The sequence below is a fragment of the Anguilla anguilla genome, chromosome 2, assembly GCF_013347855.1.
Source record: "Anguilla anguilla isolate fAngAng1 chromosome 2, fAngAng1.pri, whole genome shotgun sequence".
In the NCBI taxonomy this organism is placed as follows: Eukaryota; Metazoa; Chordata; class Actinopteri; order Anguilliformes; family Anguillidae; genus Anguilla; species Anguilla anguilla.
In genome coordinates, this window is record NC_049202.1 from 66,951,938 (window position 1) to 66,968,523 (window position 16,586).

Consider the following 16,586-nt stretch of genomic DNA (forward strand, 5'->3'; position numbering starts at 1 on the left):
TCCCAAAATTTGAGTTAAAATTCAGATTAAACATCTGAGATACCAAGGATAATCAATCAATTCTGTCTCAAATGAACCAACATTCAGCCAATCAAGTTACGCTCCAGGCGGTCAACTATGCTGGTATCCCGGATGTGTAATCTGAAATTTTTAACTCGGATTTCGGGATCTGAATTTGGCCTATCAAATTTGAGCAACTTTCAAAACCTGGTGAGAGAGATTTGCTTCCATACAAGAGTCAACTCAGCCGTCCAACAAACCGTCCACACAAGTACATGCACACACACGCACTTTGACAAAAACAGAAAAATATTCATAATTTCTCTGGATTTTATTACACGTACTGCACTTCAGGTGTCGTCTGCATCAAAATCACATCTGATCACAACAAAAGTGTCCCAGAAAACAAATGAACAAATAAATATAGATTAAAAAATAAAGATTAAAAAGTCATACTTACACAATACAATTAGTACTGCAACCCACAGTGCAATACTGAAGTAAGTGGGACTGCACAAATTGATAGACTTGTTAGTCGTTCTCAATGATTGCAATAATAAATATGTATATAATTATATATATATTGTTTTCGCCCAGATAATACATACATATACAAACAAACCTCATACATATAAATAAAATATGACTTAAAATAAAGTGCATTTTAAAATTGATGATTTCTAAAAATTAAACTATGACAATGAGTACACTCCGCCATCACCACATACACCTGACTACCACATAACGTTATTCAAGCATAGACTAGGAAAACCTGCTTGCAAAATATGAACACACTGAAAAGTGGGCACCATATTTTCTTCAAAAGTGAGCACTTTTTTTTCTTCTCACAACACAGTTTACTGACTGTACTACTCTGTAACACCCATATTTTAATTAATTTACGTGTGCATGTGTAAGAATATGATACAGGGTACTAATATCTGACAAGCAATAAAACAATGTTGTGACCAAAAATGTTGAATTCCCGTTATCTTGTGCCACACGAACAGCAATTGAATCAACCAGTCGCACCACCGTCCTTTCAGATAGGTCTAATGAGTGGACATTGCACATTCAAATGGTCTTCAAATTCAGCAACGAACAATTTTGCAGATGGAGTTGTCTTAATTAACGTTCTGAAAAAAAGATTCTCTAATATCAATTAAAATACATTAAAAATCTTTTATGAAGAGGCTGTTTTCTTGGTTATGCCTTGGATCATGTTTTTCTGCCATATCTTTTCACTATTTTAGAAGAAAAAACAAAGTAAATCAAATTATTATTCCGGCTGTCATTTTGAAATGATAGGCTGTTCAGAAATTGCGTCAACATCACAGTAAATACACTTTAATGGTGTAAAATAAATGCAATGTGTTTAATCTTTCCAACTTATGCAACACACACATACACACACACACATACACCACATGAGAAAAAAGAGCTGTCAAACAGATAAATAAGTACAGAAGCAAATGAACACACAGGCAATACATTAGTCTTGTTAAATGTCTGTGATGCTACGTTAAGGTGCTCCTTGGCAATGGTGAGATAACTGTGTCACTAAAAAATAAAAAATAAAGCACTGCTGGTCTACTTTGATTAATCATGTTGTCAACTTGTTCATAGAATGTTGGTTGTTGGTTGTAACATTTCAGAGGGTATGTTTTGCAGAGAGTATAATTACCACTAGAGGGAGCTATGGTCTAGAAAATGCAAGAAATAAATTCCCCAACACAAAACTGAGATGCTGTCAATGACCTCTCAGAAGTCATATATTAGCCTGCTCTCGTTTCTCCTTCCTACATTGTAAACAAAACTGTATGACACAATTACAACACTGACACTTCTACCTTTCAGACATTGTATTTGACACTGCTGAGTATTTGCATACAAAGTGTGCATGTGTGCATGTCTACACTTGTGAGAAAGACCACACATTTGATCAGGATGGAGGTCTTGCACAGTGATCCAGAACATTTTTGAAAATCTTTTTTTTTTTTTGGAATCTGACATTGATTTCATTGAAACAGTTCTTAGCCAGTCTTTTTTTTTTTTAACAGATCTGTTATGATGGGGATCTGGGAAACAAAGACACTTTTGTGGCTAATGTTTTATGAATATAAGACACATACACTCATATAAATGACTCTACTGGAAACTGAACTACTGTTATCAATTCAAAATTACTCTGAAACCATTAAATTGTGTGGGTTGCCACAGATGATTCACAGCAACACAACACATCTCTCTGTCTTTATCAGATGCCTTTTGGATCCTCGTCCAGTCTTGTGTAAAACTGTAAGTGCGGAAAATGGAAATGCATTGCAAGAGAGCCGCTAATGGTGAGGAAGTAGGCTCTCTTTCTAAACAGAGTAACAGCAGTGCATGGCGCCTTTCTGCCACACCAGACAGATCGACATGAACAACAGTCAGAATTTGCCTTTACTTCAAGATCCAGCCCTTAAATGTGTTTATTAACAATCTCACTCAGAATTTAAGCACAAGCCTACAGATGCGATTTGCCCTTGGCCAGAAGTCTGAATGAGTCAACAGAACAAAAGAGGGCTTCTTGCCGCTGTATCCACACAGCGCACGTTCTCGTGAGCTCGTCTCCTTCAAACAAGGTCGCATCTTCAGCCTTCGCGTATCGTATTCAAAAGGCGCTACAGAGCAGAGAAATCTTTCCTTTCAAGTTAAACTCCTCAATTGTATGTGAAGCGGTACAACGAAGACCACTCGGGAAAACTCGGGAGTCACGAAGTCGACTGAGCTAAAGGTCTGCCAGACGATATGGCGGAGAAGCACTGCCCAGGACCCGGGAAGGTATCTGCCGTCCCTGAGTACACGAGAGCCGATTCGCATGCACGTGACCGCGCCGCGTGTCCCTCCGCTGCCGGATCCGCGGTGCCGGATTCCGCCTTTTCACGGTCGCCGAGGCACGGGGCAGAGGGACAGGCCAACTGCAAAAAAAGGGCCGACGTCCGTGCGCGACGTTTCCCGCAAGACCCCGCCGCCGCTTCGCTAATGTGCAGACTCTCCCACGCGCCGGGGAGCGGAGAACGCTACGCGGAGCTAGCAGGCGTAGCCTAATTCATAACGAAGCCTGTCAAATCCACTTCACGGCAATCCTCCAAGATCTGGGTCACCAAAGAGCTCACCTCTGCTAGGCACAAAAACAAAAAAAAAAAACCATTCGCGCAGGCTTTTTCATGGAACAGAGGCCGAGGAGGTAATTTAAAGACAGTCGCTGCCTTCCAGTTTAACTCCACAAATGTAAAATGGGACCATCAACACAAGTGAGACACATATTTCTAATCCGTTTTTTGTTTTCCACAAAGTACAGGATGCTTAACAATGGATTTTTTTTCCTGCAGAATAACATAATTTCTGCAACCACAGATATGCCACTTCCACCTCTCTGCTACTTCCTTAATAACGAGACAGAAACACAGGTGTTCACAGGATGTTAACTGGAGTGACCGGATTTGGTGTTCACAGTATTCAGCATTTGTAGTTCAGTAAAGCACTTTTTTCCTCATTTTTAGAATATTGATATGTACAGACAATATTCAACATGCGTTCACACAGATATCTGCTTTATATTTATATGTTTATATAATATACGGTGGAGGAAACACCTTGTATGTACACAATTGAAAACAGCTGTTGAAGCACCTTTACAATTGTTTTACTCGTCTATTTTAATCTATACACTTTCTCCGAGTATGTTTTTCTCCGACGCGTGTCATGTCTTTTCTCTCATGGCTGGAATGTTCCTTTAAGTGCCTGGAATTGTGCAACGTTCTCAAACTCACAAAAATGCAAGTCATCCCCAGCTCACAGCCCCCCTCCTCCCCTCCCCTCCCCTCCCCACCTTCTGACGCAATCAGGAGTGGTGCTTGTGAGTCGCCTCGGTCTTCTCAGGTGGAGTGCAGACGGCCGGCCCAGCGGAGGGGGGTGGGGGGGTCTGGCGATTCCCAGGCGGGGGGGGCTCCGACTTTCCCGCCGAGCTGCCCATCCTCTCGTCCGCTGCCTTGGGGCCGTCCTTCCCCTTGAGCCCCTCCTGGGAGCCCCCCTTGATGGGCCCCAGCACAGTCTTGGCCACGCTGGTGAGCTGCGTGACAAAGCTGGACTTGTCGCCCGGGGAGACGGGCTGCGACTTGGCAGGGCCGGGGGACGCCGCGGTGGGGGAGGGGGTCGGGGAGGGCGAGTGCTCCTCCACCACCTCCAGGAGGCACTTCTCCTCCCAGTCCAGCGCTCCTCGGTAGCAGTTCACCGGCGCCAGGCCCTTGTCCTGCCTGGACTTGCCCGCTGCCAGCCCGGGGAGGGGGACCGGCGCTGTGGAGCTTTTGGCCCTGGCCTCTGGAGTCCTGTAACTGCAGGCCAGCGCTCCTTTCCTAATGTCGCCCCCCAGGTCCGGTCCCCTGCCGGTCCTGGGAGCTTCCGCAGGCGTCACCGTGGGACCCGCGGGCCGGTCCGGGCCCAAGCCCCGCCTCCCAGCCGCCTCCCACTGCGGGCCGGCTCTGGCAGGCCCCGCCCTCCTCTCGGCTTCCTGCTGCGGCTCTTTCTGCCCTTCCCTCTCCGGGCCCCTGGAGCCGCTCTCTGCCTGGGCCCCCAGCGGCTTCCTGTCCCTCTCCGCCGGGCCGGGCCCCTCCCCGTGCGCGGGGCTCTTCTCCGGGGTCCTGGGGCCGCAGCCGGCGCTGGTTTTCTCCACAGAGGGGACGGCGAGGTCTTTGAGATCTGGAGACCGGACCACAGGGGCGGGTCTGTGGGCCGTAAATTGGGTGGGCGGGGCCGGACCGGACAGGGGGGTCTCTTCTTTGGCCCTGGGCGGCTCTGCCAGCGGGGATTTGGTAGCCACTGGCTGGCCGAGGGCGGTGCCCTCCTTGGTGAGTGACAGCGCCGGGCCTGCCCCCCCCACCCTGTCGCCGAAGCCGCCCTCCGCAGCGTGGTCGAAGCGATCCCTCCCGGCCAGCAGGGCGTCCCGGCTGAGGGGCGACTCCTGCCGCCCCAGCTTCCGGGCCGGCTTCAGCACGCCCGTTTCGCAGGAGGTGGGGGAGGGGCAGGAGGGGGTGTGGGGGGGCAGGTTCTCCCCCTCCGTCTCCAGCAGGCTCTGCAGGCCCAGCTCGCTGTGGAAGGAGTCCTTGCGGTACTCGGAGTGCGACACCTCCAGGCTGTGCTTGCGCATGGCCACGCCCCCGGCGCCGCCCGCCCCCTTCTTGTCCTGGGCGGACAGCGGCGAGCCCAGCTTCTCGGCCGACTGCACGCGCTTGAGCAGCGGCGAGCGCGGCGGCTCGGCGCTCTTGGGCCGCGGCCGCACCACCGGCGGCGAGGAGTGCAGCTTGGCGGGGAAGGTCTGCGTGGTGTTGGAGCTGCCCACCGTGTGGCCGGGCAGCGGCGGCGGCGAGGACTGCGTGGGCGAGGGCGTGTGCGCCAGCGGCGACAGCGGGATGTTGCCGGCGGACTTGCAGCGCGCCGAGCGGTACTGCCGGTGCAGCTTGGGCGACAGGCCGTGCAGGGAGCTGGGCCGCATGTGCTGCGACGCCGCCGGGGAGTTGGGCGTGCTGGACGCCGGGGAGCTGCTCTGAGACGAAGCGCCTGCGGGGGAGGAGAGGATGGAGGAGAAGAAGAAGGAGAAGGAGAAGAAGAAGAAGAAGAAGAAGAAGAAGAAGAAGGAGAAGAAGAAGAAGAAGAAGAAGAAGGAGAAGAAAAAGGAGAAGAAGAAGAAGAAGAAGAAGAAGGAGAAAAAGGAGAAGAAGAAGGAGAAAAGAAGAAGGAGAAGAAAAAGAAAGAGAAGAAGAAAAAGAAGAAGAAAAAGAAGGAGAAGAAGAAGGAGAAAAAGAATAAGGAGAGGAAGAAGAAGAAAGAAGGAGGAGAAAAAGAAGAAGAAGAAGAAGGAGAAAAAGAAGAAGAGGAAGAAGAAAAAGAAGAAAAGAAGAAGAAGAAAAAGAAGGAGAAAAATAAGAGGAAGAAGAAAAAGAAGAAAAGAAGAAGAGGAAGAAGAAAAAGAAGAAGAAGCAGAAGGAGAAGAAGAACGAGAAAAAGAAGAAGAAGAAGAAGAAGAATCCCTCTCTTTAGACTGGGCCACTCCAGCACGGCGGCGCTCCTGTGTTTTGGTTAGCGGCGTTAGCGGTAATTGGCTGAAGCGAGCGCGCGGGGGGACTCAGTGACTGTGATAACAGTCCCTCTGGATGACGACACGCTGTAATCTCCCTAAAACGCTCAGAGAAAACTGCCTTCTGGGAGAGGCTCTGTCTGAGTCTCTCCCGCAGAGAGGGGTTCTGAGGCCCCGGGCCCCTGAGGTGAAATGGCTCTCAGTGTTGGGCGGGGGCGAGCTGGGTGAAGAACGAGGCGTCTAATGGAACTGGGGTCTGAGGGGACGGGACGCAGTGATGCGTGGGAGGGGGGCGGTGCTTACCGAGGTAGGAGGAGTCCGGGGTGGAGCGGTAGCTCTGGGTGGGGGAGCGGGCCGACAGGCTGTGGGTGGGCGACCCGGGCAGGCTCTCACTGGAGGAGAGAGAGCGGTTGAGGGAGGAGAGGCTGCGGCTGGTGTGCAGCAGGTTGGACTGCTTGGTGATTTTCCGGAATAGAGAGCTGCGCTTCTTACTGCTTTATAAGAGAGAGAGAGAGAGACAGAGAGACAGAGATGAAGTGAGAGAGAGAGAAAGAGAGAGAGAAAGATAGAATAAGAGAGGTTAGAATGTACACAGTACACTAAAAACATGGGCATGCTAACAGTGTTGGTGAGGACCTAGCGTACCTCTCCTGGCCCTCCTTTGCAATTGTCCTCTTGTTACGCCGGGCCATCTTCGACTTGTAGCTGGACTTGCGCGCCGGACCGATTTTGATAGAGGTGTTCTCAAAGGGCGTGGTGGTCACTGTCACCTTGTTGCCACTCTGCAGAGGAGCACAACAAATTATGACCGTAACACAATAACCATAACGGCATTTTGCACTTTAGCCAGCACATACTGTTGCTCTGCATGTATCGCATTGAAATAACCTGCTACAACATTGTTATAACAAAAAATGTAACTCAGCTAATACATTCGATGAGCTGTAATGTAAGTCTATATTTCACATAAAACCCTGTGCAGTAACTCAGGTCTTTTCTAAGCATTTGGCCACTTCCCCCTCACCTTCAGAATGAGCTCCACCACCTCTGTGTGGACCAATCCATGAACAGCCTCGCCGTTCACATGGGTGATGAGGTCACCGGCACACAGCCCCGCCTCCTGGGCGGGACCTCCGTCCTCCACGTGCTGAGATTGAACCAACAGACAGTTTTTTTTTAGAAAAAACTCATTTTCACAGGCACACTATAGGACCACTCTCAGAAGCGCTCAACTGATCTCAGAGAAACAGCTGTCACTCAGAGCTGTGTTAGCACTGGCATTAATGCAGCGGGAAGCTCTTATGTCATGGGGCATAGGGGTGGCAGTGTAGTATAATGGGTAAGGAACTGGTCTTGTAATGTAGAGCTCGAAGGTTGGATTCCCTGGTAGGACACTGCCGTCGTACCCTTGAGCAAGGTACTTACGTATATATCCAGCTGTATAAATGGACACAATGCAAATGCTATGTAAAAAAAAAGTTGTGTAAGTCGCTCTGGATAAGAGCTCCAGCTAATGTCAGGGGGCGGGATTCTCAGCTCTGTCCCCGTGGAAGCGCGCGGCTGGCTCACCCAGACGATGTGGTGCACGCTGTAGACGTCGCTGTCGCCCATGTACACGCGGATGGCGCGCAGGGTGAAGCCGTACTTCTTGCCGGAGCGGTGGATGGTGATGGGGGAGCGCAGGACGCTCACCGCCGGGCAGTAGTCCCGGCTGGGGGACGAGTCCCGCGACGACGGATTGGAGGAGAGAGAGCGGGGCGACATGGGACTGGCCAACGGAGAGCTCCCGTGCTGCTCCACTGCGCACGGGGAGGCGGACCGAGGCGGGAGGGCGAGGGCGAACGAGAAAGAGAGAGAAACAGGCAGAGCAGGAGTGTGAGAAATCGGCAAAGTGAGAGACAGGAAAAGAGGCAGAGAGAGGAAGAGAGATATGATGCAACAAAGAGAAGGAAAAGTGAAGAGATTAGGAGATAGAACAGGCAAAAAAATCATCTGGCAAAAAAAGACAGACAGACCCAAACACACAGATATGGAAAAGATAAATCTACAAATACAGACTACAGAATGCAGAAACACAAATAATCAATGCATTATATCTGTTTATAAGCTGTGTTTGTTAAAGACAATGGGGATCAACGAAGGAGCCAGGACTCAAAAGCACGCTCCTCGGCTCCCTCTACTGGCTGCCAGCGGTACCTGCAGGGATGATGACGGACAGCGCCGTGGCGGAGGCCGACTTGATGACCTTGGTGCCAGCGCGCGGGCTGCGCTTCTCGCTCTCGCCGGACAGCTGCTGGTGCCGCGCCCGGCGCAGGACCAGGTCGTTGGTGGCCCGCAGCCCCAGGGGGTCAGGGGTCACCGTGTCCCTGGTTATCCCCAGAGCAGCAGCAGCAGCAGCAGCAGCAGGAGGGCCCACGTTCACTGCCCCTGCTGCCTCACCCGGCCGAAGAGGCTTGTCTGGAAAAGAGCGCGACATCATGCAACATTCCACTGGCTACAGTAATTGTAAATGAGAATTCTCTACATGGTACTGTCTGCATTTGCGGTTTGTAGCTGAGCTGTATTTAATACTTTGCACCATTCTCTACACTTATGGTGATAATGGAGAGCAAGTCACCCTATAGCTGCCTAAACACAGATACACACAAAATAAAATGTAATTAAATGGTGAATAATGGATTATCGCCAGTGATGGGCACCAGCCCTAGGAATACTATGCTTCTCTCCTCCTACACTCCACTGCCCTGCCCTCCACCCTCTACTCCAGGGGTCCTCAATCTTATCCAGAAAGGGCCGGTGTGGGTGCAGGCTTTCATTCCAACCAAGCACTGACACACCTGATTCTACTAATCAAACACTAGCGTCTTTGCTGAGGACCTTGATTAGTGGAATCAGGTGTGTAGCTGCTTGGAAGGAATGAAACCCTGCACCCACACCGGCCCTTTCTGGTTAAGACTGAGGACCCCTCCTCTACTCTGTGACCCCCGCACCTCCTGCAGTTGCCCCGTTGCCCTCCTTTGGGGGAGTTTTCTGTTCCACTGGGGCAGACGTTGGCATTGACGCCCCCTCGAAGGAGGCCCCTCTGGCCTTCATCGGGGGCTGGCGGGGAGCGAACTCTTGGTCGCCCTCCAGTGGGGATGCGAAGCGGTGCGTGTCCATCAGGGCGGAGAACCTCCGGCGGGCCCCCAAGGGGGGGCTGGAGTCCCCCTCCATGTACAAGGACTCGGAGCAAGACAGGCGCTTCCTACAGGCCAGAGAACCACACACACACACACACACACACACGCGTTACAGAGCACAGGCGTAAGATAATCTTTTCCCGCATGCACACAACGCATTAATCCTCTCAGCATTGTTTGTGCTGACACTAAGGCCTCCGCTTCCCCGCACGTATATATCCCAGGTTCTGATACCAGAGATGCAGCTGCTGATTGCCTCCAGCGAGCATAAGCCCCGGACCCCGCTCGCTGCCGCAAGCTGTCAGCGTTAAAGTGCCTTAGCCGGTCCTGGCCGATAAGCATCTGCATCCCGATGTGTGCGCAGAGGCTGTTTGAAATGCCGGAGCTACTGTAGCTTCAGCAGCCCCTCAGTGGGGGGGTGGACCAGGGAGCGTCCCGGTTAGGCCTGGTCCGCACTCACATTTCGGGGGACCCCGTCCTCCAGCTCTTGTCCCGCATGGTGAGGCTGCCGAGGCTCTCCCTCTTGGTCACCTTGTCCTCCCTGTGGGTCTTGTTTCCCCTCCTGGTGACCGAGGGGGGCTTCTGTTCCAGCTGGGACAGGTGCTCCATGCTGCTGTACACCTACACACAGCAACACACACACACACACACACACACACACATCCCTGCATCAGAACCGCAGAGCAGAGCCCCATGCGGGCCAAGTAAAAGAGCGACCATGCAGGAGGCCATGAGGCCTCTCAGCCTTGCACTCCCTGAACTACGGCCTCCAAACACGGCTCTTTCTCCAGAAACTCTATCCTCTACCCAACTGAATTAATTTCTACCTCTTCCTCCCTTTCACCGACTCCTCTTCTACCATCTTAAACTTCTTTGCTCATTAGCTCTAGGCACACTCTTTAGTCTGTGTTCCTCTAATCCTTGAAGGGCCAGAGGTAATACTTTTTTAATAGGGGAGCATTCATTATTCATGAGAATAAGATGTATTAGACCTTGCCAGGGTTCGGCTCCGCGAGAGCATCTGAAGGACGCTGCTCCAGTCCTAAAGTGGATTACGCAACTTGTTTACAGAAGCGACGCAGAAAGTTTCGCATTAATCGATTCGGCACAAAGAGCTTTCACAAGCGGCAATGCGCATCTGAATAAGACATCGTGCAGCGGGAGGAAAGGGTGGCTCTGTGGGAGGCAGCGAGCTTGGAAGAGTGTGCAGGGCCCATGGGCACTGTATGATTTTTTTTCAATGAGACAGAATTAAGAACAGCCAAACCGACTCTCGTTGCAGCGCAGTGGCCATTCATCAAGGCTGACTGCGTGATTATTAGTTATGAAAGTCCTGAGAAGCTTCTCTCCTCCGTGCCTTCTCCTGTCTGGTCTTTTTTGGCACAATTTGGCAGAATTTGGCACATATGTGATATGGGATACACGGTAGGGTGTATACTGTAGGATTTCACACCAGTGAAGAATAAAATATCTTTGCTTATAGGGAATAAGTACTGTACATTAGCCACAGAGCCCATCTCATGAAATAAAATATTAATTGCGCCAGGATGAGATGGTACATTAGGCTTGGCAGGGTTCCATTTCTACCCCAGGGTTTGTTCTTAATATCAATGCTTTACGTTTTATTTTCTGAAGTGCATTGCAATTCTTTTCTATGTCACACTTCCTGGTGCCACTGATTAATAATTTGACAAAACAGGACGATAAAAACCACAAGGGAGTGCTTAGAGAAAAAAGGGCTTTCTTTAAATAACCACGTTTTCCTTTAATAAATAACCCACTTGAACAAATGTCAGCTGCTCATAGAAAGGGCAAAATATACGACAAAGTACAACAAGCAGCACTCATGTATATTTTGAAAAAAAAAAAAGATCCATTTACTGTCGAGCCAAAGAGACCCTCTGCAGTCATTTCTATTTTCAGAATATTCATAAAAGAACCGTTGCACCAACGGCCACAGTATTTGTAAACTGCACACATAACAGCATCAAGCTGGAACACCGCATAAAGCTCGAACAAAGAAAAAAAGATCTTTGGAGTGAGATAAAAATCTAGGTCAAACTAATCATTTGAAAAATGAGGTTCTCAGCTCCTTCCCTCAACCTTAATCACATCAGCATTTGAATTTAAACCAACTGCACAGTCCTGGCAGGCAATTTAATTGAACGTGAACCTGTAAAATTCCAAAATAGTTTCTTGGTCTCTGTAGTACTGAGCCATAAACTATTCAGCAACAAGATGTTCAGTACAGAGCAGTGAAATATAATGGTTTGTACTTGATTTTTATATCTTTGCTGTTATTTATGCACAAGTTTTTTCTGATGGGTGACAACAGATATTTTAAACATTTACTAGTATACATTTGGTCATCAGCTGGTGCAACTGAAGAGATATTATGCAGAGTATAGCCACTAAGCCCTAACCAGCTAATATTTTGATGACCATGGCACTGCCAAGCAACTAAAAAAGAACATTTTTCCAGCTTGCCCAGAAGTGACGCTTTTCTCCTTGGTCATTCAGCTACGGCTTTTCTCTTTGACCACCTAGCTAGCTGAGCCCATGCTATACGTGGCTGCTGTCAGTTTCCTTCCTCTTTAATTAGATTTGATCTATTAATTCCCTATGGGTCTTGTTTTATGTCTGCAAGTAAAAAAATAACGAACCATTAATTACAGAAATATTTTGATAGCCTCAAATAGTTGCTGAAAAGAAACAATTAGACAAAAGATCTGGAATCAGTAGATTCCATTCTTTCTGGCTATCTGCCTGACAAAACACTCAAAAATAATATGTGGTCTGTACAATCCAGCGCGATTAAGCTGAATGTCTGCAGACAGAAGTGCTCTCTTATCTGCTTCTGACTGTAAGGTCAAAAACAAATTCAAAAACATGAAGGAACACAATCGCAGAAATTAATAAAGAGTGGCTCACTGTTAAATCACAAGTGATATTGACACCACAGCCAGTTTAGACACGTGATCTGTCGTAATGTTTGTGGCACCACTGGAGAAGATCGGGAAACCATTAACGCCTTTTCATAAATGTATATACGCCATGGGAAAACTAACGCGGCTGGTTAAGGCATGAGAACGTCGGATCGATGGCGTAACGTATCAGGTGTGTTTTTTATCAAACGAACACCGTCTGTTAGCCGTTGACGAGCTGGGGGACCGGCTGAAATGAATGCGGGCTGTGAATGGATCCCGCGCTGAGACTGGGTCAGAGGAGCACGCGTGTGGCCGGTGTCTCTATGGAGACGGCGCTGGTCTCATTGTCTGCACGCGACAGGCCCTCCTTCAGCGCCTATTCTTCTCCTGAGTGCGCCTCCGAGCGTCCTGACTGCTGTGAGCGCTCGCTATCGTACGAGCGCCGCTTCAGATTCAGAGGGCGAGCGAGAGAGAGAGAGGGCGGGGGGTGGGGGGGGGGGGGGGCGGCGGAGGGAAGGGAAGGAGGGGGAAAAGAGAGAGGGAAAGAGCGAGAGATGACCTTGCTGAAGCGAGGGGAGCAGGAGGAGAACTGCCGGATCTCCACGGGCTCGTCGTCGTTGGTGTCGTCCTCGTCGTACGAGTTTATGTGGTGGTAGCGCTCCGACCGCGCTGGTAGGAGAGCGAAACAGAGCAACAGGGCACGTCAGGACAACAGAACAACAGAGCACAGCAGAGCACATCAGAGCACAGCAGAGCACAGCAGAGCGCATCAGAGCACAGCAGAGCACAGCAGAGCACAACAGAGCACATCAGAGCACAGCAGAGCACTGGGTCCATAGAAAGGAAATTCATCAACTGGTCTTACATCCACAGAACCTTTGTAGAGTCACCCGAAACACTCCCACTAGTAACCAGTGGGTGGCGTTAGGTAAATAGACTCACTGTCAAAGTAGCTGGTGTCCTCCTCCGACTCCAGATGGGGAATGAACTCTGCTTTCTGCCTCAGGAGGCTGTTCCAGTCCAGCTCAGTGAAGAACGAGTGCTGCTTCACTTCAAAGGCTCCACCTGGTGGCAGGGAGGACCAATGAAAGACAGTTTTGACAACTGCGGCCAGTGCAGGGGACATTTGTCCGGATGACACACAGGCAGGAGATGCACGGGCCCCGGCATTAAGGCCTGCGCTCACCTGTGCCCAGGCGCATCAGCGGATTGGTCTGCAGCAGGGCGGAGATCAGGCCCTGCGCGTCTGCAGGAAGTGCATCGTCACCGTGCGGCCAAGCGATGTCGTCTGAACACACAGGGACACAGAGATCGCATTATATGCAATCAGGTTTCATTCACCCCGAATGACGTGGGAACATGGAGTGGAACAGAGAAAGAGGAGACAAGAGAGGCAAGAGCACATCTTACATTACATGCAGACGATCACATCCAGAGGAACTTACAGAGATTAGACTTTTACACACTATCCAATTAGACAGCAGGATATTTTACTGAAGCAATTCAGGTCAAGGGTACCTTGTTCGAGGTTACAATGGCAGAGCCCCAGCTGGGAACTGATTCCATAGCCTTTAAGTTAGGAGCCCAGATCCTTAACCGTTGTGCTGCCCTGCCCCCCCTCCCCCCCTCCCCCCCCCCCCCCCCTCCCCCCTACCCCCTCCCCGCCCCCCCACACTAAGAGGCCCCAGAAGAAGGTAGAGCGACAGTGGGGCACGTGATCTGACCTGTGATGACCTGGCCGAAGAGCTCCTCTGGCGTGTCCCCGAAGAAGGGCACGCAGCCCACCAGGAACTCGTACAGGATGATGCCCATGGCCCACCAGTCCACCGGCTTCCCGTAGCCCTGCCGCAGGATCACCTCCGGGGCGATGTACTCCGGCGTGCCGCACACCTGAGAGAGCGACGACCTCATCAACACTCGCCATACCAGTCTCCAGGCAATTTTACAGATGTTACAACTGCCAGTTTTTCAGAAGAAGACACACGATAATTACTTATTTGGTGAAAAATGAATGCAATCTGATTTGGGGAACTGGTGACGGCGCAGATTGCACTTTGCGGAGTGCATGCTGGGACCAGTTCTGAGACTCAGATCTCACAACTTTGACTCTAATGAGGCAACCCGATAGCTGATTCACAACCAGCGAGCCCATGCTTTTGTGAGAAATGTTGACAGCCAAAATTGTAACCCCAATAATTAGAACTGCCGTAACTGGGTCTATGCTTTTCAGAAGAGGAGAGGCTCGGGGGACTTAATTTCTGCATTACAAATCTCTCCTCTAATCAAAATCCCATAATAAAACACGATAAAATGAATTTGTTTCATGTGCGGATGTGTATTCATTAAATAAATACAGACAGACTGGGATACACGCAGACACTGAGTGGGGGGTTACTGCCAAATAATGATTCTGATTCGAATTAAAAGGGCAACAAGGGAAATAAGTACAAAGCTGCTAAAAACAGAACACAAACAAAGCTGATTATAACAACACGAACATCACATCCTCTAGTTGTAACTTTTGCTTGCGGCTAAAGAGTACATTGTGTACACATAAACAGCCAATCAAACACAGCAATCACTGAAGGTTGGAGAACACGCACTTGTTCCTTTAGTCCTTCAGAGGGGCAACAGTAAGTTTAAATCTTACTAGGCCCAGCGAAAGCCCAGTGTCAGAGCCCGAATCTTAACCCGAAGCCTCACACACAGGCTTCTGATAACAGACTGAGTACAGAACGGTGAGTCACTGCCGCGATTTCCCGTACGAACCGCGCACACGTGATGTCATCCCGAAACCCCCCTCGATGATGATGATGATGTCACACACAAGCGGTTTTTCTTTACCGCGACCGAACGCGGGCTCTGCACCTGCTTGTCCAGGAACTCGCGGGCGTCCTTCTCTATGTGTCCCTCGTACAGGTTGGTGGTCAGGCTCATCAGACCCATCTTGGACAGGCCGAAGTCCGTCAGCTTAATGTGCCCCATGGAGGTGATCAGCAGACTGAGGAAGGGGAGACAGAGGCCTTCAATTTCAGCGTTCTGAATAAAGCAGCACTGCACACCGTGTCTTGGCAACCAACCCCCCATTTTAGTTTTGGTGCAGTGCACGCCCTCAACCAGCAGGGGGTGCCGGCTTACTTGTCAGGCTTGAGGTCCCGGTGCACAATGCCGTAGTTGTGCAGGTACTCCAGCGCCAGCACGGTCTCCGCAAAATACATGCGTGCCATCTCCACTGGCAGAGCCCCGATGTTCTTCAGAAGAGTGGCACAGTCTCCCCCTGGCGACACGGGCGAGAGAGAGAGAGAGAGAGACAAAGAGAGAGAGAGAGAGACAGACAGACAGACAGACAGAGAGAGAGAGACAGCGTGAGTGGGCTTGATATGCAGTTTCTGTTTTTGTTTGTCTTGCTTGTTTTTGTTTGCCTTGGCAGAGGCAGCTCTGACTCACAGCGCCTTTTCGGAGGTGGACACATTTCCCAGTGGTTGCGGCATTTTAAAAAAAACACACGAACGCACAGAAAAGAGGCCCGACGCTGCATTTAGAGGCGAGAGGTGAACTGACCGGGGCACAGACTGAGGCCTTCGGGCGAGCAGAGCCTCGAACCCTTCCCCCCTCACTCACCCTCCACGTACTCCATGACCATGCAGAGGTGGCGGCGCGTCTCGAAGGAGCAGAACATGCTGACCACGAAGGGGTTCTCGGCGAAGGTGAGGATGTCGCGCTCCACGAAGGCCTGCTGGATCTGGTTCCTCAGGATCAGGTTCTGCTTGTTGATCTTCTTCATGGCGAAGCGCTGCCGGGTCTCCCTGTGCCGCACCAGGTACACGGCACTGTGGGAAGGGGTCGCGCGCGGGGGGGAGGTCAGACACGTCACACGCGCAGGGTCAGACTGTAACCGCGAACATCACACTGCGATCCAGTGGACCAGTTTTTTTTTTTTGGGATTTTCCATAACAAACCGGTGCCTGCCCACGGCAGATGGGTTCCCCCTCTGAGTCCGGTTCTGCTCAAGGTTATCTTCCTGCTATCAGTCAGGGAGTGTTTCCTTGCCACTGTTGCCCTAGGCTTACTCTTTGGGGGCCGGTTCTCTGTAAAGCTGCTTTGTTAAAAGCGCTATATGAACCAGTGGTCACAAATCTTATCGGAGAATGGCCAGTGTTGTCCGTTGGCTTTTGTTCTTCCGCAGCACTAACACACCTAATCAAACGTATGAGCTGACTCAACTGATCAGCCTTTCATGGCCTTCGGTCGAGTCCTTAATTCGTTGATGCAGGTGCTTCAGTACTGGGCTAGACCAAAAGCCAGCGCCTATATGCTGGCCCATCACAGATAAGACTGGGGACCCCTGAAGTAAACCACTAATGC

At 50.4% G+C, this 16,586-nt stretch overlaps 1 protein-coding gene across 8 annotated transcripts in view; it reads right to left on the reverse strand.

Annotated features, from left to right (window-relative positions):
* Positions 1-312: 312 nt before the first annotated feature.
* Positions 313-16,586, reverse strand: part of mast1a (microtubule associated serine/threonine kinase 1a) — a 61,456-nt gene continuing 45,182 nt past the window's right edge. For 5 of the 8 annotated variants that reach the window (XM_035405081.1, XM_035405083.1, XM_035405080.1 and 2 more), the window contains 15 exons: positions 15,843-16,051; positions 15,360-15,498; positions 15,090-15,222; positions 13,946-14,111; positions 13,408-13,509; positions 13,164-13,286; positions 12,781-12,890; positions 9,755-9,915; positions 9,106-9,359; positions 8,312-8,572; positions 7,685-7,914; positions 7,140-7,262; positions 6,761-6,897; positions 6,419-6,609; positions 313-5,598 (listed from right to left, as the gene is read on the reverse strand). In XM_035405081.1, coding sequence (XP_035260972.1) covers positions 3,887-5,598; positions 6,419-6,609; positions 6,761-6,897; positions 7,140-7,262; positions 7,685-7,914; positions 8,312-8,572; positions 9,106-9,359; positions 9,755-9,915; positions 12,781-12,890; positions 13,164-13,286; positions 13,408-13,509; positions 13,946-14,111; positions 15,090-15,222; positions 15,360-15,498; positions 15,843-16,051 — 4,051 coding nt within the window. In that variant the 3' untranslated portion in view covers positions 313-3,886. The remainder of the gene's footprint in view (positions 5,599-6,418; positions 6,610-6,760; positions 6,898-7,139; positions 7,263-7,684; positions 7,915-8,311; positions 8,573-9,105; positions 9,360-9,754; positions 9,916-12,780; positions 12,891-13,163; positions 13,287-13,407; positions 13,510-13,945; positions 14,112-15,089; positions 15,223-15,359; positions 15,499-15,842; positions 16,052-16,586) is intronic. The other 3 variants (XM_035405082.1, XM_035405084.1, XM_035405086.1) reach the window with 1 other exon arrangement.